The following is a 21,346-nucleotide window of genomic DNA, read 5'->3' on the forward strand; positions in this document are numbered from 1 at the left end:
TTCTCCTCCCAGCAGGTCATGACCAAATTGGCGTAGCTATGGGCACATGTGCTCATAGCTACGCCAGAGGTTTTCCTATAATATTATCAAACACGAACATATATTCGAGCACTAGTTCCAAAAGATAGCAGGTGAAATATATCTGTTTAGTTGCTAATACTTTTATCAAGCAAGACACTTATCTGAATCCCTTCTAAATGCATTGTTGCTGTAAATAGCGATATCACATCTAAAGTCACCATAAATTGAGTCTATACTGATATTTCACCTTGTGTAATCATAAAAAGGTCTTGCAAAAAGTGTTTATCTCCAAGTAGTGTGTCACATTTGTCAAGAATAGGTCTGAGTTGTTTTTCTACATACATAGACAAGGGCTCTGTTAACCACCTCCCTCCTGCCACAGTGGGTCTGAATGGGGGGTGTCATTGGATTTTTATGCACTTTAGGCATCCCATTTAAGCTGGGTATCAAGGGATTTTCAACCACAAAGTACTGAAAAAGTTCCTTTGACATAAGGCTCATATTTAAACACTATATCCTCAACATCTCTTCCTGTAGGCGTTCTATATCAAATAAACTCACAGGACAATGTTTTCTCGTCTAGTAACATAGCATTCATGGTGTCAAAATAATAGGCTTTATCCATAATAACCACTGAACCACCCTTGTCTGCTGGTCTAATCACTATATTAGGTTTTCATTGTAAAGATGACCGTGCCTGTCATTCATCAAAAGTTAAATTGTTAGAACTCTGCCTCCTTTTAAGAATATGAGGAACATTATGGCATTGTTTCCCTCATCTGAGGAAAAATCATCTTTGTGTAATCTTATTGCTTCTGTGTCTCACGTGGCCACCTACTGTTTTGAAAAGTGCTTATGATTCATCTGATGCCACTTCCAGAGCTGCTGCTACTAGAACTGTTATGAGGTTTGCTTCTTTGCATAATCACAAATTTTCTTGGACGTTAAAGCTGATATTTTGAATTATCCATCACAGGGAAGCAGTCTTTGGACCATCTCCTGCCTAGGTCCTAAAAAGTGTGATGAAAGAATGAATTTGATACAGGGAGTTTCTAGGATTTTTCAGCCTTCACTCCCAAAGTTTTTCAAGAGGTTTAATGCTACCTCTGCAACTTCTTTCTGAAAGCAAAGTAAGCAGACACAGCAAGCTACTGGTAAGCAGACTTAAAAAAAACAATGGCAGGGTGCCTCCAAGAAAGGAGGAGCTCCCCTCAGAATAAAACAGGCCAAGTCTGAATGTTAATCTTCAGTATTCTCCATCTTGGCAAGCCTTCAATTCTTCCCAAAATATGAGTGTCAGTTTCTTTGCAATCAGTAGCCTCAGCCATATTGGTTCTGAGGGTGATTAATCAGAAAGGGAATATGTCCCTCCTTTTCAGGGGATTCCTCCTTATCCATGAGCTCAAACGTCTCCCACCCCCATCATTCAGCATATGCAAACTCTGGGGGGATGGGGTTAATAGCTGTCCTTCCTTTTCTGATGGAAAGTTTTTTGAGGAATATTTCTGGTGCCAGAGAAAAAAGCCTTATAGAGACCAGTCCTAAATCTTTGTTTTGTAAACCAGTTGGTCACAATTCCAAGGTTCAAAATGTTATCCTCACAATATTACTCATAACTCTCCATCTAAGGTGATCAGTTCCTTAAATATGTTAATCACAGTCCTATAGCACCAGATTTCAAATGTTAAGGTTTTCCTTGTGTGGATCATACTTTCAGAACTCTGCAATTACCCTTTGGTTTATCCATTTCTCCAAGGGTATTTACAAAGTGTCTAGCTCCAATGATAGCCTACTGCAGCTTGCAAGGCTTTTCACATTTTTCCCTGTTTAGATGATTTGCTTATCTTTGCAGAGTCTTTTTTAAAGTGTCTGGAATCTTCTTCACAGATTGGGGTTTTAGGAGAACATCCAAACTTTTGTTTGACTCCTCATATGATTGTTTTTCTCAGTTGTCTCCTAGATACCTTAGGAGATTTTCTTACAAAGGAAAATATAGATATGTAATGAGAACTACCCTAGTTTTCCCACTTAGATTGCTGTCTCAGCCAGGGAATTTCTCAGGATTCTGAGTCTTGTGTCTTGTATGATTTCCATGATCCTTATTGCAAGTCCCCCACATGAGAGAAATCCAGTGGTCTGTAACACAAGCCTCCGACTTTGCTTGAAGAAAAATGTCTATGGGAGTAAAGGTGCAGTATGTTTGGAACAAAAGACAGACCAAAATACACAATGTAAAAGATGTTGGCAATCATAAATTCCCTCAACTGTCATCTATGGTCCCAAGGACCATTACAAGTGATTATAGATAATGCCATAGTTACGTGGTACATTAACTGGTGGGGTCAGAGCTTTACCTTCTGTGCATTCTAGTCAGGGTACACTAGGGTATAGCTTTTCAGCACAATCTCGCTTTACAGGCTTCTTTTATCTTTTCAGGACGTTTTAGTGGCAGATTCATAGGTTCATAGGTTCATACTAGGCTATCTGCCCAAGGGCATTTATAAGCCTAGCCCATAGTTATGTGGCTTTCGCCACCCCTTTAGTTTGAATAAAAACTATGCCTATCATTTTTCTGTGCCTCTGTCAAGCAGTGACACTGAAGTAATCCCTGGGGTATATCTGCGATCTCCCATCCATTGGTCAAGATTCCTCTTGAACAAGGCCAGGAGGTGCTCTGCCTCACATGTACCGGGATTTTGTTCCACAGCATAGGGAGTCTCTGGGTGATGAATCTGTCCCTCCAGCACGTTCTATTTATAACCGTGTCAAGGTTTAAGTCTCCGCCCTTGTGGTTCTGAGGGATCTAGATTTTTGAGGTGAAGCATATTCATCAAATCTGGGTTTGACATGGCCTTATATGTCAGGCACAGGTCACCTCTGAGCAAGCGGTATGAGACTGAATAAAGCTGGAGTTCTTTCAGTCGGGCAGCATAAGACATATTTTTGAGACCCTTTATCCTTTTGGTGAGGAACTTTTGGGGCCTTTCAAGCTGCATCAGGTGTCTGGTCAGATACATTCGAACGGGGCATTGTACTCAATCATAGGTCTAATGAGTGATGAGTACAGGGGACGATGACCTCCCTTGATCTAGATGTGAATCCCTTCATGATCAGGTGGGCGATATAGAAGGTTTTCCTAACTACTTTAGCAACATGAGTGTCAAACGAAGACTACTGTCAACTTGGGTCCCCAGATCCCTGATGACTTTTTCTGTGCTCAGTGGATTGTCACCTATATGGTAGCTAGGGGTAACCTTGTTTTTCCCGAAGGGTATGACTATGCATTTTTGGCGTTTAACTTCAGGCCATGGCTCTGGCACCAGTTATCCGTTTCTGTGAGGCCCTTCTGGAGGATATCTGTGTCAGATGTGTTTTCGACTATGGCCCAGTTTGCAGTCATCTGCAAACTTTGTCAGCCATAACCCTCCTGTGTTTGCTTGTACTTCAGAAAAGTAGATGCCGAACAAGAGTGGACCCAGGACTGAGCCCTGTGGGACACCACTTGTGACAGGCTTTGAGTCTGACATGGCTCCAGCAACTCTGACCCTGTGGGTTCTGTCGCTAGCCAGTTTGCAACCCATCTTGTGATGTATGGGTTTACATTCAAGCTGATGAGTTTTTCGATGATACCTGAGTGGGGTATTGTGAAGGCCTTTGCCAGGTCGAGGTAGGCTGTATGGACTGCCTCTTCCTCATCAATGGCCTTGGTGACTGTCTCGAAAAAGTCAACCAAGTTTAAGAGGCAGGATCTGCCTTTGACAAAGCCAAACTGGGTTGGATCCAAAGTCTGCAAGTTCCCTATGTCTTTATTTATGAGTTCCATTATGATCCTCTCCATGGCTTTGCAGATAAGGCTTGTCAAGCTAATGGGGCGGTAATTTCCAGGGTCTGTGGAGGCACCGCCCTTATGAAGTGGGACCACAGTCGCCGTGCGCCACTCCTTGGGTACGTATCCTGAGGTGAGGCTAAGATTAAACAGCTGTCCTAACTGTGGGTTTAATTCCTCGTTGAGTTCATGAAGCACACAGCCGGGGACACCATCCGGTCCCATGGATGCTGTGTTTTGCCTTAGTGAGGGCAATTCTCACCTGGGCATTGGAGATGTTTGGGGGGGCTACAATCCTCTGGAATAGATATCTCTCCTTTTGGGGGGGGAGAAGTTTGCACTGAACCTGTCAGCCAGTATGTTAGCAATGTGTGTAGGTTCAGTAATTTTCACATCATTTTGAACTAATTCTGAGCATATCTGGGAGTTTCCTCCTAGGTTTCTAACATAGCTAAAGAAGGCCTTATGATTGTCTTTAGAGTCCTTGGCGATTTTTCTCTCAAAATTTGCCTTTGATGATTTTATGAGAGCTCTTAGTTTTTACTTATAATGATCAAAGGTGTCTTACCTTTCAAGGATTTTGCTCTATCTTGTAGTAGCTTCCTCCTTTTGTTGTAGAGCTTGTTTATGGCTGGGGTCCACCAGACTGGACGCTTGCCTTTGGTACAGAGAGTCTTAGTTTTGTTTGGGATTGCCTGATCCATGCAGTCCTGTAGGTGCTGGTAGAAGGCATTTGTAAGTGATTCAGCGGTTTGAGTAATGTTTACCACTGGCTCAGGGGCCTTAAAGGAGACCACACTAGTTTTTAGAAGTGTGAAATCGGCTTTGAGAAGTTTTTCACTGTGGTCTTTTTGTTTCAGGTGGGGCGGGATGAGGACCTCCAGCGAGATTAGTTTATGATCTGATCTCACCAGTGAGGGGTATACTTCGGTGTTGAACATTTTGATCCCATGTTCGTGATGATGAGATCAAGTATGTTTTCACCTCTTGTGGGGATGGTGACTAGTTGTTCCATGGCATTTGAGTTTATGAACTCCAGGAATCTTTGGGTTAGAGTGTTCGGGCTTGAGTAGTGTTCCCAGTCTATATTAGGGTAGTTGAAGTCACCTAGTATGATGGTGTTTGGAGATACATTTATCCTCCAATGTTTTCAGGAAGGCCATGTGAGGTTCCTGAGTTTGAGAGGGTGGCCTGTAACATGCTACAAATTGCAGAGCAGTCTTGCCTATGGTTAATTGCACCTGGATGGTCTCCGATGCATCGTGCGTTGCCACCAACCTTGAGGTGTGGGTGTCCTTTATGAATATGGACACCCCCCCTCCTTTCTTGGTGTTGTCCGGATTTTGGGGCCGGAACGTATGATATGAGGTGAAACCTGTTAGTGCTGGGGTGCTCTCAGGAGCCTTGAACCAGGTTTCTGTCACAGCACAGACATCGATGTTCTCCATTTTGAGAAGGGCCTCGAGTGCGTGCATCTTGAGATTGAGACTTCTGGCATTGAGCAGCATTACCCTTAGTTTTTTTTCCTTTTGGTGTTCTAGGGTGGTAGGTTTAGAATTTGAGCCTTGCCTAAAAAGGCACTATGGGGTGGCAAGAGCCTTTGCCAATATCCGGAAGCCCAGGGTGACAGGTGCAAGCCGTCCCTTGAAGCAGCGTGGCTTGTCCAGCATGTCATCCCAGGCAGACAGACATTGGATCCCCTTTGAATGACACCAGAATTTAAGCCAATTATTAAAGCTGATCATCTTATCACTGTATTGTGGCATCATTCTAGGTGAAGGTAGGATACTGCTCAAGGTCAGGGTCATACCTGCCTGGGCTACATAATCAGAGAGCTCCTCGACCTCCCTTTTCATGTAGTCCAAGGAGGTACGTCTCAGGTCGTTGACACCAGCGTGGACAATGACTGAGTCATACTTGTACCTGCTGTTGAGAGACCTGAGTGCTTGCGTTATGTGGCGGATTCTAGCGCCCGACAGGCAGCTTACGGTGACCTTCTCCTTACTCAGTCTGGTGAGCGGACGTCAGTGTGTCTGACTATGGAATCACCAATGACAAGTGTGTCTGGCATTTTGTTTGGCCTTAAGGGCTGTGACTGTTTGACACTCTGTGTGGTCTATGTGTTGCATGTGTTGGGTCGTGAGGTGGTAGTTGTTTGGGTGTCTGCTTTGGTGGCCTCTGCTGTTTTGGTAAATTTTTGATCAGAGCCTCCAGTATGTCTTTGTGTGAGTATGTGTATGATTTGAAGTTGTGATGGTACCATGTGTGACTGGGTATGTATTGTGTGTGGTTGCCTTCTCCTCCTGTCTGGTCTTGCCAGTCCTATGTTGAGAGAGCTCAGCCTCCAGTTTGGCCGTATAGTTGCATCTCTCGCATGTATTTGTGTTTTGTGGGAGAAGGAGAGGATTGTCTGTGTACATGAGGCAATTGTAACATTGCCTCAATATTCCCAGGTTCACCAGTTGAGCTGGAGAGGACACTAGCAACTGATCCCTCGACATACAGAAGTAGTAGATAAAGAACTTTCAAAGGACTCCGGGGGAAGTGGGTTTTAGGCTGGTGGGGTACTATCTATAATAAGAGTGCTTTATCAAGGTGCAAGTACTGTAGGAGTAAGTGCTAGGCCTTACAGATAGAGAATAGTCTACTTGGGAATCAAGTAGAGATGAACTTTTCAGTTATAGGATATGCTGGTTAGATCAGCAGTACAGTTTAGCGTGTTTTATAGCAGGGAGCTGAAGGGAGCTAGGAATTGGCCCAAAACGACCAATGGACTACTAGTTTCTGGCTGAAACTTCACCAAATCGGACAAAAAGGCCGCTCAGTGCTTCCCACTCCCACTGGTAAGCAAAGAAACTTCCCTCCTTCCTAATAAGGCAATGGATCAGTAACAGGAACAGACAGACATTCACAAATAGAAATTGAATCAGAGGGTCATCCTGGAATTGAGACACCTGTGAGGAACATCTCATAACTAACTTCCAGACAGCAGTAAATTGGAAAAAGTCTGCTCCAGGGCATCATGCAAAAAGACCTGAAAAGCCGATGTTTTTTTTTTCTTTTCCTTGGTAGAAATGTCACTAAGATTTTTTTTCTCCCTTTCCACTAATATCCAGTGTCATTCTGAAGATTTCAGAATGACTTTCCAAAGGTCTTAATGGTGACTCCCTTCTGACCCAGGTAGTTGTAGTGCTTTTAGAAATGGCCAAGGGCAATTGCCACGATCTTCTCATAGAGGGGACCTACTCTCTCAAGATAGGGGGGTGGGGGGTAGTAGTTGCAGTTGTTTGGAGTTGGGATGTACCAGATTGCCTGGATGATGGTCTTAATACCTTTTGGGCACATATTTCCTGAGGACGTGCAGCAGGTATTAAGAGGTATGAATACCTGCCAATAGAAATTCATATATTAACAAATGGAAAAGATTTTCTGGTTGGTTCCAAAACAACCAGGGCAGTTTTTTTTTTTTTCAAAGGCTAGTATTTCTTTGATTCTACAGTATTTGAGTTACCATCATCTGATCTGCCTCATCTCCTCCAAGGTACTTTTGTCTGCCATTTCACACGTCTGACCAAGGAAGCCCTTTTTCAATGCAGCCCCATGTGAAAATGTTTTTGAAAGGGGTGTTGCACACCAAACTTAGAAAACAGGTAGCTTCTCCTTGTCATCTTAATTTTCTTTTGTAAAAGTTAATTCTTCCATTTAAACCAGCTCATCAGGCTGATTTGAGGTTCTTAAAATGGAAAACTGTTTTGCCGAGTGCTCTGGCTTCTGCAAGAAGAGTATCTGAGTTGCTCAGTCTTATGGCGGGCCAGCCTTCTCTCATTTGCCACAAAGACAAGATTTTCTTTAGAAATAATCCTTCATTTATGCCTAAAATGGTATCCGAATTTACAAGCTATCCATTCCCTGTCTGTTTTCCAGAACCTGAAATAAAGGAGAAAGGATACTCCACACCTTGGATGTCCATATACATTTCTGGTACTATCTTAACAGAATAAAGGAGGTCTAATCAGTTAATTTCTTGTGAAAGTAAGAAAAAGACAGCTTGTGTCAAAATTGACCATTTCCAAATGGTTGTCTCGTACTATTAAATTACCTTTTGTAGTACAGCAAAACCATTCCAGGTAGGGTCAAGCCTCATTCCTTTTGGGTGTTTGCTTCATGTATGTCTTTTTGGAAAGGATTGGATACTAGAAGTATTCTGTAAGCAGCAACTTGGTCCTCTGTACATACTTTCACAAAGCATTACCAATTAGATTCCCTTTCTAGGGCAGACTTTGCTAGGACCATTCTGGAGTGACCCTCATCCCTTCTAGAACATCCATCTAAGGCTATTGCATAGTGATTGATGTAATGAACAAAAGTCCAAGTTGTGTAAGTAAACCTGCCATAATAGTGGATCCTTGAATGATTACTGCTGCAGAGGCCAATCTCTCCCTCCATCCCACTTATTTTTTTATGCCATGGTGTGATCCTTTATTTTCTTAGCATTGCCTTTGCCTTTGTCAGGGTTTTAGCCTCCCTCTCACTGTTGGCTTAAATATTAAGGAATTGGTGACCAAATCTGACCTTTTAGTAAGTTAAGCTTGAGCCCACTGTTTTGGAGCATGGAAGGTGGCAGTCTGTTATATCCTTAACAGGATGTAACCCATATAACTAAAGCTTCTGCAGCAGTAATTATTAGAATGTCTACTGATGTAACAAATTTGTTTGTACAAATCTGTATTTTCCTTGTGTTGTACTTCCAGTTTTCTGAGAATTGTGGAGTTTTTTGCAGCACTGATTCTAGGTGATTCAGTGTTGGTGATACCCAGACCCCATGTACAAAATTTGAAAAGGGGGTTAATGCTGATGTCCTCATCACTTTTACTTGGTTAATGAATATGTCATGAAAGCTCATATGTGGTTTATTTTATATTTGTCACTTTGACTCCGCATTGATTTTGGAAATGTGACACACAATTGCTGCATAAGATGCCTATACATAAGTTGGTATCAAAGCATATAAGCTGCTGTGCTGTATTTTCAAGAAGAATTGGCTAACAAACTGAGTGCATGTTAGTTTGTCCTTAATACCAAGGCAGTCTGCATTAGTATGTTAGGCTTTTTCCTCGTGACTGGAGTATCCATTGGATATTTTACTTGCTGGTATGTGAAAATGTAAGATGCTGTGAGGTTAAAAATCTTATGTTGCTACATACATCATTTGATCTGATGTCCTTCCCATTCTGCTTCACTGATGGGTTATGGATCCAATCCTCTGATCTGACTCGTAACCCATCAGTGAAGCAGAATGAGAAGTGGACAACACAAATGCCAAGTTATGGTCAGAACATAACTAATTTCCCTTATTACCCATCATGATTGTCTGTCACAAAAGTAGTGTTCTTGTAGTGAACATTTTCTCTTAAGGGCTGTAATCCACAATTGCATTCAGACTTCTTACCAGTAAATGTTCTTCTGTGTAATAAGCAGTACTTGTAATATTTGCACAGTAGGGGTGGGAGGGCCAGGAAGTACTGAATACCTTATGTTGCATTTCAGAAAACGAGCACATTTTTCTCCCTGAAATGTAATTCATTACAACACCATATTAGATGTGCAGTTTTCTTATTCTTTAATGTAAACCCTCATCAGTCTGACTACCATAGATCAACTAACACTTGCATGTCAATCACATGTGCATTGGTCAGAGATAGAAAACAACATGGGCTCTTAAAGTTAACATGCATGTTCAATGTCCTAAATATGCTATTGCATTTTTAAGCAGGATATAAATACCCATATCAAAAGTGGTAATAACTTTAAGGCATCACTAATTGAATAGTGCAAAAAAAAGTCCATCTTGATTTAAAAGTGCTGTTAAAGTAACAAGGTGTGTGGTGTACTTTTATTAAAAAAAAAAAATCAATGCCTGGTACCTATGGAAAGTCTTTCATGCTTCACCTCAGCTGTATTAGACCCCCCCCAAAGTACCCCATTAGCTTCTGTGTATTTTTCTTTTAACTACATGTTGCCAGTTTTCTAAAGATGCATATTTGAATTTAATTTACTGTAGATGTGTATATAGAGCAAATCCGAGATCACCAAAGTGATTCAATCAGCTAATCTGTCTAGTATGGATATCTGTGTATGATCTGTTGCTTCATAAATGTTGTACATCTGAACAGGTTGCTTTTAATAGTTTGTGCCATACAAAGTTGTGTTTTCTTGCCTCCTGTGTAGGATAGCAAATTAGTGTTTTGTATTTTCATTGCTTCTCAAACAAGTTGTATATGCCAGCAGTTACTGTGGTACATGAGGCAACATACCACCTGAACTGTTAAAATTGATGGTTCTCCACCTCCCATACTTGGCATTGCTTTGAATTCCTCTCAAATGTTGACATTTGCTGTTGGTCTGTACCCATTTTCAGGAAGGGTCATATTTATTAATTGGGTACTGATCTTTGAGAGGTCATTTTAACAGCAAAACTTCTTGTCTCTGTTGGGCATGGCAGTTATTGTTACTTTCTTTTATAATACTACAAAATTATAACTGTTTTGAAAACATGCTCATATTTGCAATCCACTTATATCAAGAAATTAGCAAATTCCAGTAACTTTTGCTTAGCTTTTTTTGTGTGCACGCACACATGTATTGCCTCTACGTATTTTTTGTGTATATCATTTGTAGCGCTAGACAGCACTGGCCTTTCAGTCACGAGCACTAGTGCTTCTAATGTACTTATTATACTGTACTTTCTTGCTTTTTGGGTATCTGAACATTTTTTTTATTCACGGTGCTCATTAACCCTACAATTTGCCTACCATAAGCACATTTCACTGACGTGTTAGACTTGAAGTTCCAGAGCTGGTATTGTACCACCTATGTCAGTACAGTGCTTTTCAATAGACCTGCATTAGTTTCTTACAAGGAAGGTGCCACTGCATCTAACATCCTAGTTGAGATTTAGGACACTAAAAATGGATAAACCCAGATGTTATGTTTAACTGCTACACTAATCTTTTGGAAATCTACTCATAATGGCAAGTGCCTTTTACAACTGTAGTTTTCCCATGTCAGGACCTGCTGTCTGATGCCCCGGTGAAGATCTTTTGATACAGTAAAATAGACATCTGATGGAGTTAAATTAAGTACGTGTTTGAGAACTAACACCCATGTCTTTAAATGTTTATTTCTTTATTTTTAGCTGAAAACACCAGCTTTGATCCATTATCCTTTCAGTTTTTCCATCACTCAAGAACAAGTAAGTGAAACTTGTGTATGTACCATTGAACATTGTTGAGTTAAATGTATTTGAACTGTTATGTGCATTCATGTATATTTAAAGTGATCCAGCAGAGTAGTATATTCTTCTGGCAGAATTGGTTGTTGATTTTCCTTGTTGGAAGTCTTTCTTGTGCAAGTTCAGATAAGAGTCTGCACCTCTAAACACTAAAGCACTGTTGGCAATGGGTGATAAGGATGCCCAATAAACAAGACCAATATCGACTAAAGGTAAGATTCTAGCCTCCATGAAGTCTGCATTCAGATAACTCTCTTGAAGGTATAACACATGACATGCAGCCTTCTCTAGGTAGGTTATATCACTGTATTGTAAAATGCATTTTTACATAAATGTATTCATGAGATGGTACGTGCATTACATTACACTGATTTTTTTAACTTGCTGTGTTTTAAGCATGGCACATGCTTTTTTACATCAAAATAAGGTCATGTGTACACATTTAGAAAGAGTATCTTTAGCATTGGTATCAAATTTTGAACTGTCCATGTATCAGTCTGGTTTACTCAGATGAAGCAGTGTGTTCTTTCTGGCAAATGGGATAGCCTGACCCAGGCATCCTTAGATGGTTCTGTGCATCAGTGAGACTGCATGACTAGACACTGTGTTGCAGCAAGCAGAAGTCGGTTTCAAAAAATATGGAAAAGTGTTTTTCTTAATCACAAAAAAACTGTGCTTGCTCACACACTACACAAATCCTAAACTCAAAATAGAAATGCAAAAAAGCACCTAAGACTTTTCTTCTGAACTGCTCATGAAGTACAGCAAAGCTAAAGAGTGACTTCCAGATGCTCTAACTTCCAGAAGCTTGTGCAGAGCTCTGTGTAAAAGGCAGAGTGCCAGAAGCTTGAGAGAGCTTGACTTCGGCTGCCTCCAGATTAAGCCTGATGTCAGGTACAAAAGCAGGCAGCTGACGCCATTTCCTCAGTCTTTCTTGCCGCGGACACCGATGCAGAAGCAATTCGCACGAGTGCCAGTTGGCAGATTACCTGCTTTTTGTATTCCGACTTCTAAGTTGAAGACGTCCTCAGATAAGTACCCTGTCGGGGACCCTTTTTTTTTCTTGCTTTAACGAGCGTCAAAAAGTTAAGTGTCTTACCTGTGGGAAACAGATTCCGCATCATGATTTTCATTTTTACTGTATCACTTGTTTGGGCCTTGAGCACAACGTCCCTAATTATGATCTCTGTGCTTCTTTCAACCCATGTACCATATGCCGTAGAGCTAGGATTTTATATAAGCACTTAGGAGTTTGGCCTAAGTTAGTTGGTATGGCATCTTCTGGTCTCCCGACTTTGGATGTCCCTAAGAAGTGCAAGGATAAGGACCGCGACAGTCTTAGGGTCAAGTTAACTGATGACATCCCTGGTAAGATAGTTGTCTGTCCAGCAGTAGCCGGTGAGGTGCTTTCTTTGCCCCTGCAGTCTGCGGATGTTCAGCAGCAGGCATCTGCGGAGATGTTTTTTTTGAGTCCTCCATTCCACAGGTTTCTACTTCGTCTTCGGACCCTCCAAGTCGCCGCCTCTGATGGATCTGGAGCTGCTAAGCAGGCGCCGGCTTCTGAGGCCTCTCCAGACCGACTACTTTGGTTTACACTTCTGTGGTGGCTAGGCCTCCCGAGTCACTCCGGCTTTGTCAGGCAGTCCAACCAAAAATCTACTCCTAAGCAGGCACCGGCCTCCCCTCAATTGCCTCAGGCTCAGATGGTTAAGATGGCTAGAGATCTCTTGACTCTTATCAGGGGCTCTCGGCCACCTCCTTAAGAGGGCAAGGGAATTGTCCCCAGAAGTTTTTGTCTGCCTCAGACTGAGTTTTCCAGCACCTCTGCTGATGGACACACTCAGCTTTTTTCTGGTTTTGAGGATTCTGATGCTGAAGATTCTATCCCTTCTGCCCCCCCCCCCCCAAGAAGATTTTTCTTCTAGGGATAACCTGAATACCCTTAGGGAACATTTTAAATGGGAAAGTCAGGACTAACCTCAGTCTAAGAAGCGGATTAGGGAGTTCTTGGATTTGCCTCAGCGTAAGCCTTTGGCTATCCCTCCGGTTTTGGAAGTTCTTAGTTGTTGATTATGTTTTCATGGAGAATTCTTTAACTCCTAATTATGTTCCTCCTGCTCCCAGAAAGCCTGATAGGTATTAGAGATGTTCATCGTGTTACCCTGCTGCAGTCATCACACTTGGGTTATCCTGTCGTCAGGTGGTCCCACACTCGGCCTGAATTCCAAAGTCTTGGTCCGGCGTCGGTTGCTGTCGCTTCTTCCCTGACGTCAGTGCGCCAGGGGTATATATGATGCATCCGATGCCATTTTCTTCAGTCTTTCTTGCCACGCGGTGCCCGAAGCAGAAGCAGTTCGCAAGTGCCGGTCGGCCGACTCCTGAGATTTTCAAAGTCAAATTTCAGATCCAAAGTCTTCAATAAAGCTAAGTACCCCGTTGGGGAAACTTTTCTTGCCTCAGACCGATGTCAGAAAAAGTTAACAATTGTATTTCTTGTGGGAAGCAAATACCTCATAAGGATTTTCATTCTTATTGTATACTACCTTGCCTAGGCCCAGACCACGACGTCACTGGTTGTCGCTTTTGTGCTAGGTTCAATAAGCGTACTATAAAACGACGCTTTGATTTCACACGACACTACTTCGGTAGAAAATTTAATTACACTATGCCGTCGGAGCAACAGACTACCGACATGCACAAAAAACGCAAAGATAAGGACAGGCAGCCTAGATCCAAGCCAGACTCTGAGGCCCCGGCTGGGCCAGTCTCCGGTTCACCGGATTTCAGTGAGGCGCCCACGCAGCCCCTGGCTACCGCAGAATTGGAACCCCCGACCACTTCGGATCCTATGGCGGAGAGCTCTAGGCCGACGCAGCCATTTTCTTTAGGCCCTACCGACGACATAGCAGAAAGAGAAACCGGTGCTGCAGAAACACCTTCAGTTTCTGAAGGCGTCTTCAGACCGACGACGCTCACCATAAAAACGTATCCTAAGCTTAAGACTCCTCTTAAACCAAAAAAGACTGCACTTTAGTCTCCAGTTCAAGGCCCCATGCCTAAGAAACAGATGCTTAAAATGGCTGAAGATTTGATCTCTTTAATCCGGGGTTTCCAACCCCCACCCGACAAAAGGCCTAGACAAGAGGAAGATTATGCCTCCTCTGATCAAGTGTCTATTTCCTCAGGCTCTTCTGAGGAACAAGATTATTCCTTTCCGCCTTATGAAGATTCTGATGCTGAGGATTCCATTCCCTCAGCTTCTCCCCCTGAAGACTATTCCTTTGGGGAAACTTTACATACCATGAGGGAACATTTCCACTGGGAAGGTCAGGACTACTCTGACTCAAAGAAAAGGCTCAGAGTTACTTTTACTCCCCCAGCACAGACCACTTGCTATCTCCCCAGTTTTAGACATTGTGGATGATGTTTACTTAGAATCTAGTTTAAATCCAGATTCTCTGCCTCCTGCTCCAGCCAAACCAGATAGATATTAGAGTGCCGGACTCCCACAAATTCCTTTACAAAAGCCCTGTTGCTGACCCAGAGACCATCTCCCAGGGTCCCAAAGGGGCTAAGGCTTCTATGGCAAAAAATCCAGTACCCTCTTAAAGGGACTCCAGAGCACTAGACAGGTGGGGGAAGAAGGTTTACACCTCAGCCACTCTAGCTATGAGAGCACTAAATTGTCAATTTCACGTGCTTAAATACCAGCAATTTCTAATGTCTCAAATAAAACAAAAGATGAGCACACACCCTCAACAGCCTGAATTGAAGGAAATGCAGGATCTGTTGCATGCAGCTGAACAGGTGGGCAAACATACTTTACAATGTGGATTTGATTCCTTGGAAGCTTCCTGTAGAGCAGCTGTTACTGGGTCTGTTATACGTAGGCATGCTTGGTTAAAGGAACAAAAACTCTGCCTGATCATGTCAAAGCAAAGTTACTAGATGCTCCCTTACAGCAGGATGTCCTATTTGGGATTAAAACAGAAGAAGTCTTAAAGAAAATGGAGGATAAGGCAAAATCTATGCAGACGGTCAAAGATTTCTTACAGGTTCAGCCCCCTTGCTTCAGCAGAAACTGGCCAACAAAAAATTGGTCCTTTCCAGCTACTGACAGACCACAGAGGGGTAAATACAGACGCCCAAGAGGCAGAGGACAAGCACAAACCCACTACAAACCTCGACAATGGGGCACTGCAACACAGAAGGGAGGAGAAGACTGGCCTCAAACTACTAGAAGGCAAACACAATGACTTAAAACTCATATGGCCAAGCAAAACTCTTGGCAGCTCCCTTGGGAGGAAAATTAGCACTTTTTATAGACAACTGGCGCATCATCACAAAGGACAAATGGGTCCTAGACATTATTTCACAAGGATACAGATTCCATTTCCACACCTTGCCAACGATAAGAGGAATGCCAAACCTGCCACAAAATCAATGGGCAGAGGCACAAAAACAAATTACAACTCTCATGGACATGAGAGCCATTCAACTGGTACCTACACGGGAGCAAGGCCAAGGATTTTACTCAAGGCTCTTTCTAGTCCCCAGAAAGGACACTGCTTGGAGACCCATTCTGGACCTTTCAATTCTAAACACCTTCTTACAAGTACCCAAATTCAAGATGCTAACACTACAGCAGCTTCTTCCCATGTTGGGCAAGAAAGCATGACTAGTAACGTTGGACCTCAAGGAGGCATACCTGCATGTCCCTATCAGACAAAATTGCAGAAGATACCTCCGTTTCATTGCAGGTTCAACCCATTACCAATTCTCTGCACTGCCCTTTGGCTTATCTGCTGCGCCCAGGGTCTTCACAAAATGCCTGACTCCAGTAATTGCATACTGCAGACAAAGAGGAATTCAAATATACCCATACCTGGACGACTGCCTCATCCAAGCTGAAAGCAAGGACATCCTCTTGCAACATCTGGCTTTTGTAACCTAAGTTGCCTAGGGTACACAGTAAACGAAAAGAAATCAAAACTAGTACCCTCACAAAATGACATTCCTGGATGCCAGCTTGAAAACAACGGCCCAGATGGCTTATCTGACACCAGACAAACAATTACAACTGACTCAATATTTCAAAACCATGGCAACAAAGACCCAACTCCCTGCAAGAAAAATTCTGCAGGCCTTGGGCTTCATGGCATCTTGCATACTACTAATACCATTTGCAAAGCTGCATTTGAGGAAATTACAGTGGTACCTGAAAAGCGTATGGACTCAACACAGCCACAGCTTGGACACAATGATATCTCTCATTCCCTGCCTTCAACAAGAGTTTCTGTGGTAGTCTCAGGCATGTCACCTCAACAAGGGTCAGCCTTTCACCTTGCCCCCAGCCAGGCAAACTATGACAACAGATACATCGGACTATGCCTGGGGGCCACACATGGCAGGACTGTGCGTTCAAGGCTTATGGACTGCAGATCAAAGGAATCTGCACATCAATCAAAAAGAAATGCTAGCTGTACAGAATGCCCTGACAGCCTTCAAGGACCTCTTACATCCAGGACAGCTTATAATAAGGACGGACAACACCACAGTAATGTGGTACATAAACAAGGGGGTACACACTCCTACCCTCTATGCAGGCAAGCAATGACCTTGTGGAACACAGCACTGGCTTGCCAAGTTCAATTACAAGCACAATTCCTGCCAGGAAAAAACACATTGGCAGACGACTAAGCAGGAACATCATGGATCCCCAGAAGTGGAAACTGGATCCACAAGTATTTGCAATGATAGCTCAAAAATGGGGGCGCCCAGACATAGTTTTGGGGGTTGGCAAACAGGTCCATCAGCTATCAAAATTTTGCACAAGGACATTCCACCATCAAGCTTGGAAAGTGGATGCACTCTTTCAGTTGGAAAATGTTGACAGTATATAACTTCCCTCCATTGCCCCTTCTAAGAAAGGTGCTGCTGAAAGTCAGAATGGAGAGACCACGAATGATACTCATTGCCCCAGACTGGCCACGCCAGCACTGGTACCCACTACTAAGGAACATGGCCTATGGCCCACCATGGATTTTACCACAAGTTCCTCATCTGCTGACACAGCAAGACAGTCAGATTCTACACAGCCAGCTCAAGACCTTAAATCTGGCTGCATGGCAAATCACCTAAACAATCGGCCAGCTCCTCTTTCAAAAGCTGTTATGGATGTCATTCTGGAGGCCAGGAGGTCCAGCACCAGGAGAGCCTACTCAGACAAATGGAAAAGATTTTGCGCCTGGAACCAAGCTAAAGGCCAAAATCCCCTTGAGACAGACATACCTCAGATTCTACAATATTTAACCGAGATGTTACACAAAGGACTTTCCTTTTCATCTATTAAAATCCACGCCTCCGCTATTTCAGCTCACTACAACACGGATCCTCCCTTATTTTCACATCCACTTCTAAGGCAGTACCTCAGAGGGGCCAAAAACATAAGGCATCCCAGGAGAGCACCAACGCCAACTTGGGACCTCAACTGTGTTCTGGAAAAGCTTACGCTACCACCTCTTGAGCCAGCTTTCTCAGCTGATTTAAAGTTTATATCATGGAAAACTGCCCTGCTGCTGGCAATTACTTCAGCCAGAAGAGTCTCAGAGCTACAGGCACTAATGGCAGTAGAGCCTTTCCTCATTTTTCATCGACAGTTTCTCTACGAACTAACCCCTCCTTTATGCCAAAGGTGGTATCCATTGTGGCTCTAAATCAAACCATCCATTTACCCACCTTTTTCCCCAAATCCACAGAACAAAGGAGAAAGACTCCTACACTCCTTGGACATTTACAGGCAACTACGTTACTATTTGGATGAAACTAAGGCTTTCAGAAAATCTGGCCAACTCTTTGTATCCTATGCTACAGCATCACAAGGAAAGGCTATCTCAAAACGGACCATTTCAAAATGGATAGGACATTGCATACGTTTTTGCTACACCCATCATGGAAAACCAGTTCCTGCTAGCACAAGACCCCACTCCACCAGAGCAGCAGCTACATCTACAGCCTTCCTCAGGGGGGTGCCAACCAAGGATATTCTGGAAGCTGCAACTTGGAGTTCAGTACACACCTTCACCAAACACTACCACTTACCACTTTAAGACTAGAGCTGGCTTCGCCACTGCAGTTTTGCAGGGCCTTCTAGCCTCTTCTAACCCTGTTTGATTCCACCTCCCATCCTTGGCTTTGGGATTCAACCCAAGTGTGATGACTGCAGCAGGGTAACACTATGAACATAGTACAGTTTTGTACCTACCATAAATGTAGATGTTTGCGTGTTCACCCTGATGCAGTCCAGGTTACCCTCCCTCCATCCTCTCTGTTCTAACTGAAACCTTTCTATGCCTTTAAATCTGATACAACCTTTGTGGTGTATTTGCTTATAGCTGGAGGTATGTTTTGTTTGTGTATCACTTTTATTACTGGTACTATGTAGTGACCTCCTATTGGGGAGCACCTGACAATCTGGGGCAAGAAAAACTGAAGAAAATGGCGTCGGATGCCTCTTATATACCCCTGGCACACTGACGTCCGGGAAGAAGCGACAGCAACCGACGCCGGACCAAGACTTTGGAACTCGGGCCAACTGCAGGACCGCCTGACGACAGGATAACCCAAGTGTGATGACTGCAGTAGGGTGAACACTCTATCATCTACATTTATGGTAGGTACAAAACTGTACTTTATATGTAAAGCCTACTTCAGCTTCCAAAGCAAAGACTAAAGCAGCTCTAAAGACAAAGAAACAAGTACAGCATTCTCCGGGACAGATTTCCATGCCTAAAAAACAGATGCTCAAAATGGCCGAAGACCTAATTACCTTGATCAGGGGTTCCCATCCCCCTCCTGACAAGAGGCCTAGGCAAGAGACAGAATATGAATCTTCTGATCAGGTTTCCATTTTCTCTGACTCCTCTTCTGAATAGGAATACTATTTTCCTCCTTATGGGGATTCTGATGCTGAAGAATCTATCCCGTCAGCCTCTCCGCCTGAGGATTATCCTTTTGAGGAAACCCTGCATACCATGAGGGAGCACTTCCACTGGGAGAGCCAAGACTACTCAGAATCTAAGAAAAGGCTTCGAGACTTTCTTTTACTACCTCAGCACAGGCCTCTGGCTATTCCTCCTGTGTTAGACATAGTAGATGTATTTTCAGAGTCCGGCCTTTCTCTTGACTCTTTACCCCCTGCCCCTGTCAAACCAGACAGATACTACAGGGTTCCAGATTCACATAAATTTCTTTATAAAAACCCTGCTGCTGACCCAGAAACTATTTCTCAGGGTCCCAAAGGGATCAAGGCTTCTACTGCAAAAAAACTTATCCCCTCTGATAGGGATTCAAGGGTGCTAGACAGATGGGGAAAAAAGGTTTACTCTTCTGCTACTTTGGCTGTGAGAGCTTTAAATTGTCAATTTCATATGCTTAAATATCAGCAATATTTAATGTCACTGCTAAAACAGAAAATGTTGACAAATTCTGATTGTGCAGAAAATAAGGAAATGCAGGATTTATTGCATGCAACTGAACAAGTAGGAAAGCATACTTTGCAATGTGGTTTTGATTCTCTGGAGGCCTCTTGCAGGGCCGCAGTTACGGGTTCTGTGATTAGGAGGCATGTTTGGTTAAAGGAACAGAGTCTGTCTGATCATGTTAAACCGAAATTATTAGATGCTCCATTACAGCCTGATACATTTGGTGTTAAAGCAGAGGAGGTGTTGAAGAAAATGGAGGACAAAGCGAAATCTATGCAAACAGTAAAGGATTTCTTACAGGTACAGCCACCCAGATTTAGCAGGAACTGGCCTACAAAGAATTGGTCCTTTCCAGTGTCAGGCCACAAAGAGGCAGATCCCAGCCCCAGGGCTCATACAGGCCTAAACAGTGGGGCTCTTCTACCTCCAAAAGCGGAGAAGACAAATCACAGCCATACAGGAAACGGTCCCAATGACTTCCCTCTGCCAGCACCAAGCACTTACCTTTTGCCAGCCCCCTTAGGGGGAAACTAGCACTTTTTTCTCAAAATTGGCACATGATCACCCAGGACAAATGGGTCTTGAATATAGTGTCCCAGGGCTACAGGTTCCATTTTCACACCCTGCCAAGGGTAAAAGGTATGCTAGACCTGCCGCACAATCAATGGGCAGAGGCACAAAAACAAGTTTCATCCCTCATGGACATGAGGGCCATTCAGCAAGTACCACAGCAAGAGCAGGGACAAGGATTTTACTCAAGACTTTTCTTGGAACCTAGAAAGGACAAAGCCTGGAGACCAATACTGGACCTGTCTAGTCTAAAGACATTTCTGGACGTCCCAAAATTCAAAATGTTGACTCTGCAGCAGCTTCTGCCCATGCTGGGCAATAAGGCTTGGCTTGTAACTTTGGACCTAAAAGAGGCATACCTGCATATCCCAATCAGACTATCTTGCAGAAGATACCTCAGATTCATAGCTGGCTCAATGCACTACCAATTCTCTGCACTGCCCTTTGGCTTATCTACTGCGCCCAGGGTCTTCACAAAATGCCTGGCACCAGTAATTGCATTTTGCAGACAGAGGAATTCAAATATATCCTTACTTGGATGACTGCCTTATTCAAGCAGAAAACAAGAACATTCTACTAAAGCATCTGGTGTTCGTAAAAAGATTATTAATTTGCCTAGGGTACACAGTAAACGAAAAGAAAATCAAAATTAGTACCCTCTCAGGAGATAATATTCCTGGGTGCAAGCTTAAATACAACTGCCCCTGATGGCTTATCTCACACCAGGCAAACAAAGGCAACTGACTTCTTACTTCAAAGTGTTGGCAACAAAGACCCAGTTATCTGCAAGAAAAATTCTGCAGGCTTTGGGCTTCGTGGCATCCTGCGTTCTGCTAATTCCATATGCCAGACTGCATATGAGGAAACTGCAATGGTATCTAAAAAGTGTTTGGACTCAACATTGTCACAGCCTGGAAACTTTAAGAAACATTAATTACCCTCATTCCTTGCCTGCAACAGGAGTTTCGATGGTGGGCACAGGCCTGTCACCACAACAAGGGACAGCCATTTACCCTACCCACAGCCAGGTAGTCGATAACAGATGCATCAGATTATGCTTGCGGGGGGCCTACATGGCAGGAAAATGTATTCAGGGCACATGGCCCACAAGCCAAATGCATCTTCATATCAATCAAAAAGAGATGCTAGCTGTTC

At 43.3% G+C, this 21,346-nt stretch overlaps 1 protein-coding gene across 4 annotated transcripts in view; it reads left to right on the forward strand.

The window, feature by feature from the left end:
* The window catches only part of LOC122798404 (kunitz-type protease inhibitor 2-like), a 986,210-nt gene that overhangs the window by 638,246 nt on the left and 326,618 nt on the right, over positions 1 to 21,346 (forward strand). For all 4 annotated transcript variants that reach the window (XM_044067317.1, XM_044067338.1, XM_044067331.1 and 1 more), the window contains one exon: positions 11,043 to 11,099. In XM_044067317.1, coding sequence (XP_043923252.1) covers positions 11,043 to 11,099 — 57 coding nt within the window. The remainder of the gene's footprint in view (positions 1 to 11,042; positions 11,100 to 21,346) is intronic.

This window comes from Protopterus annectens, chromosome 1.part0 (assembly GCF_019279795.1).
Source record: "Protopterus annectens isolate FY-2018-M chromosome 1.part0, PAN1.0, whole genome shotgun sequence".
NCBI classification, from domain to species: Eukaryota; Metazoa; Chordata; order Ceratodontiformes; family Protopteridae; genus Protopterus; species Protopterus annectens.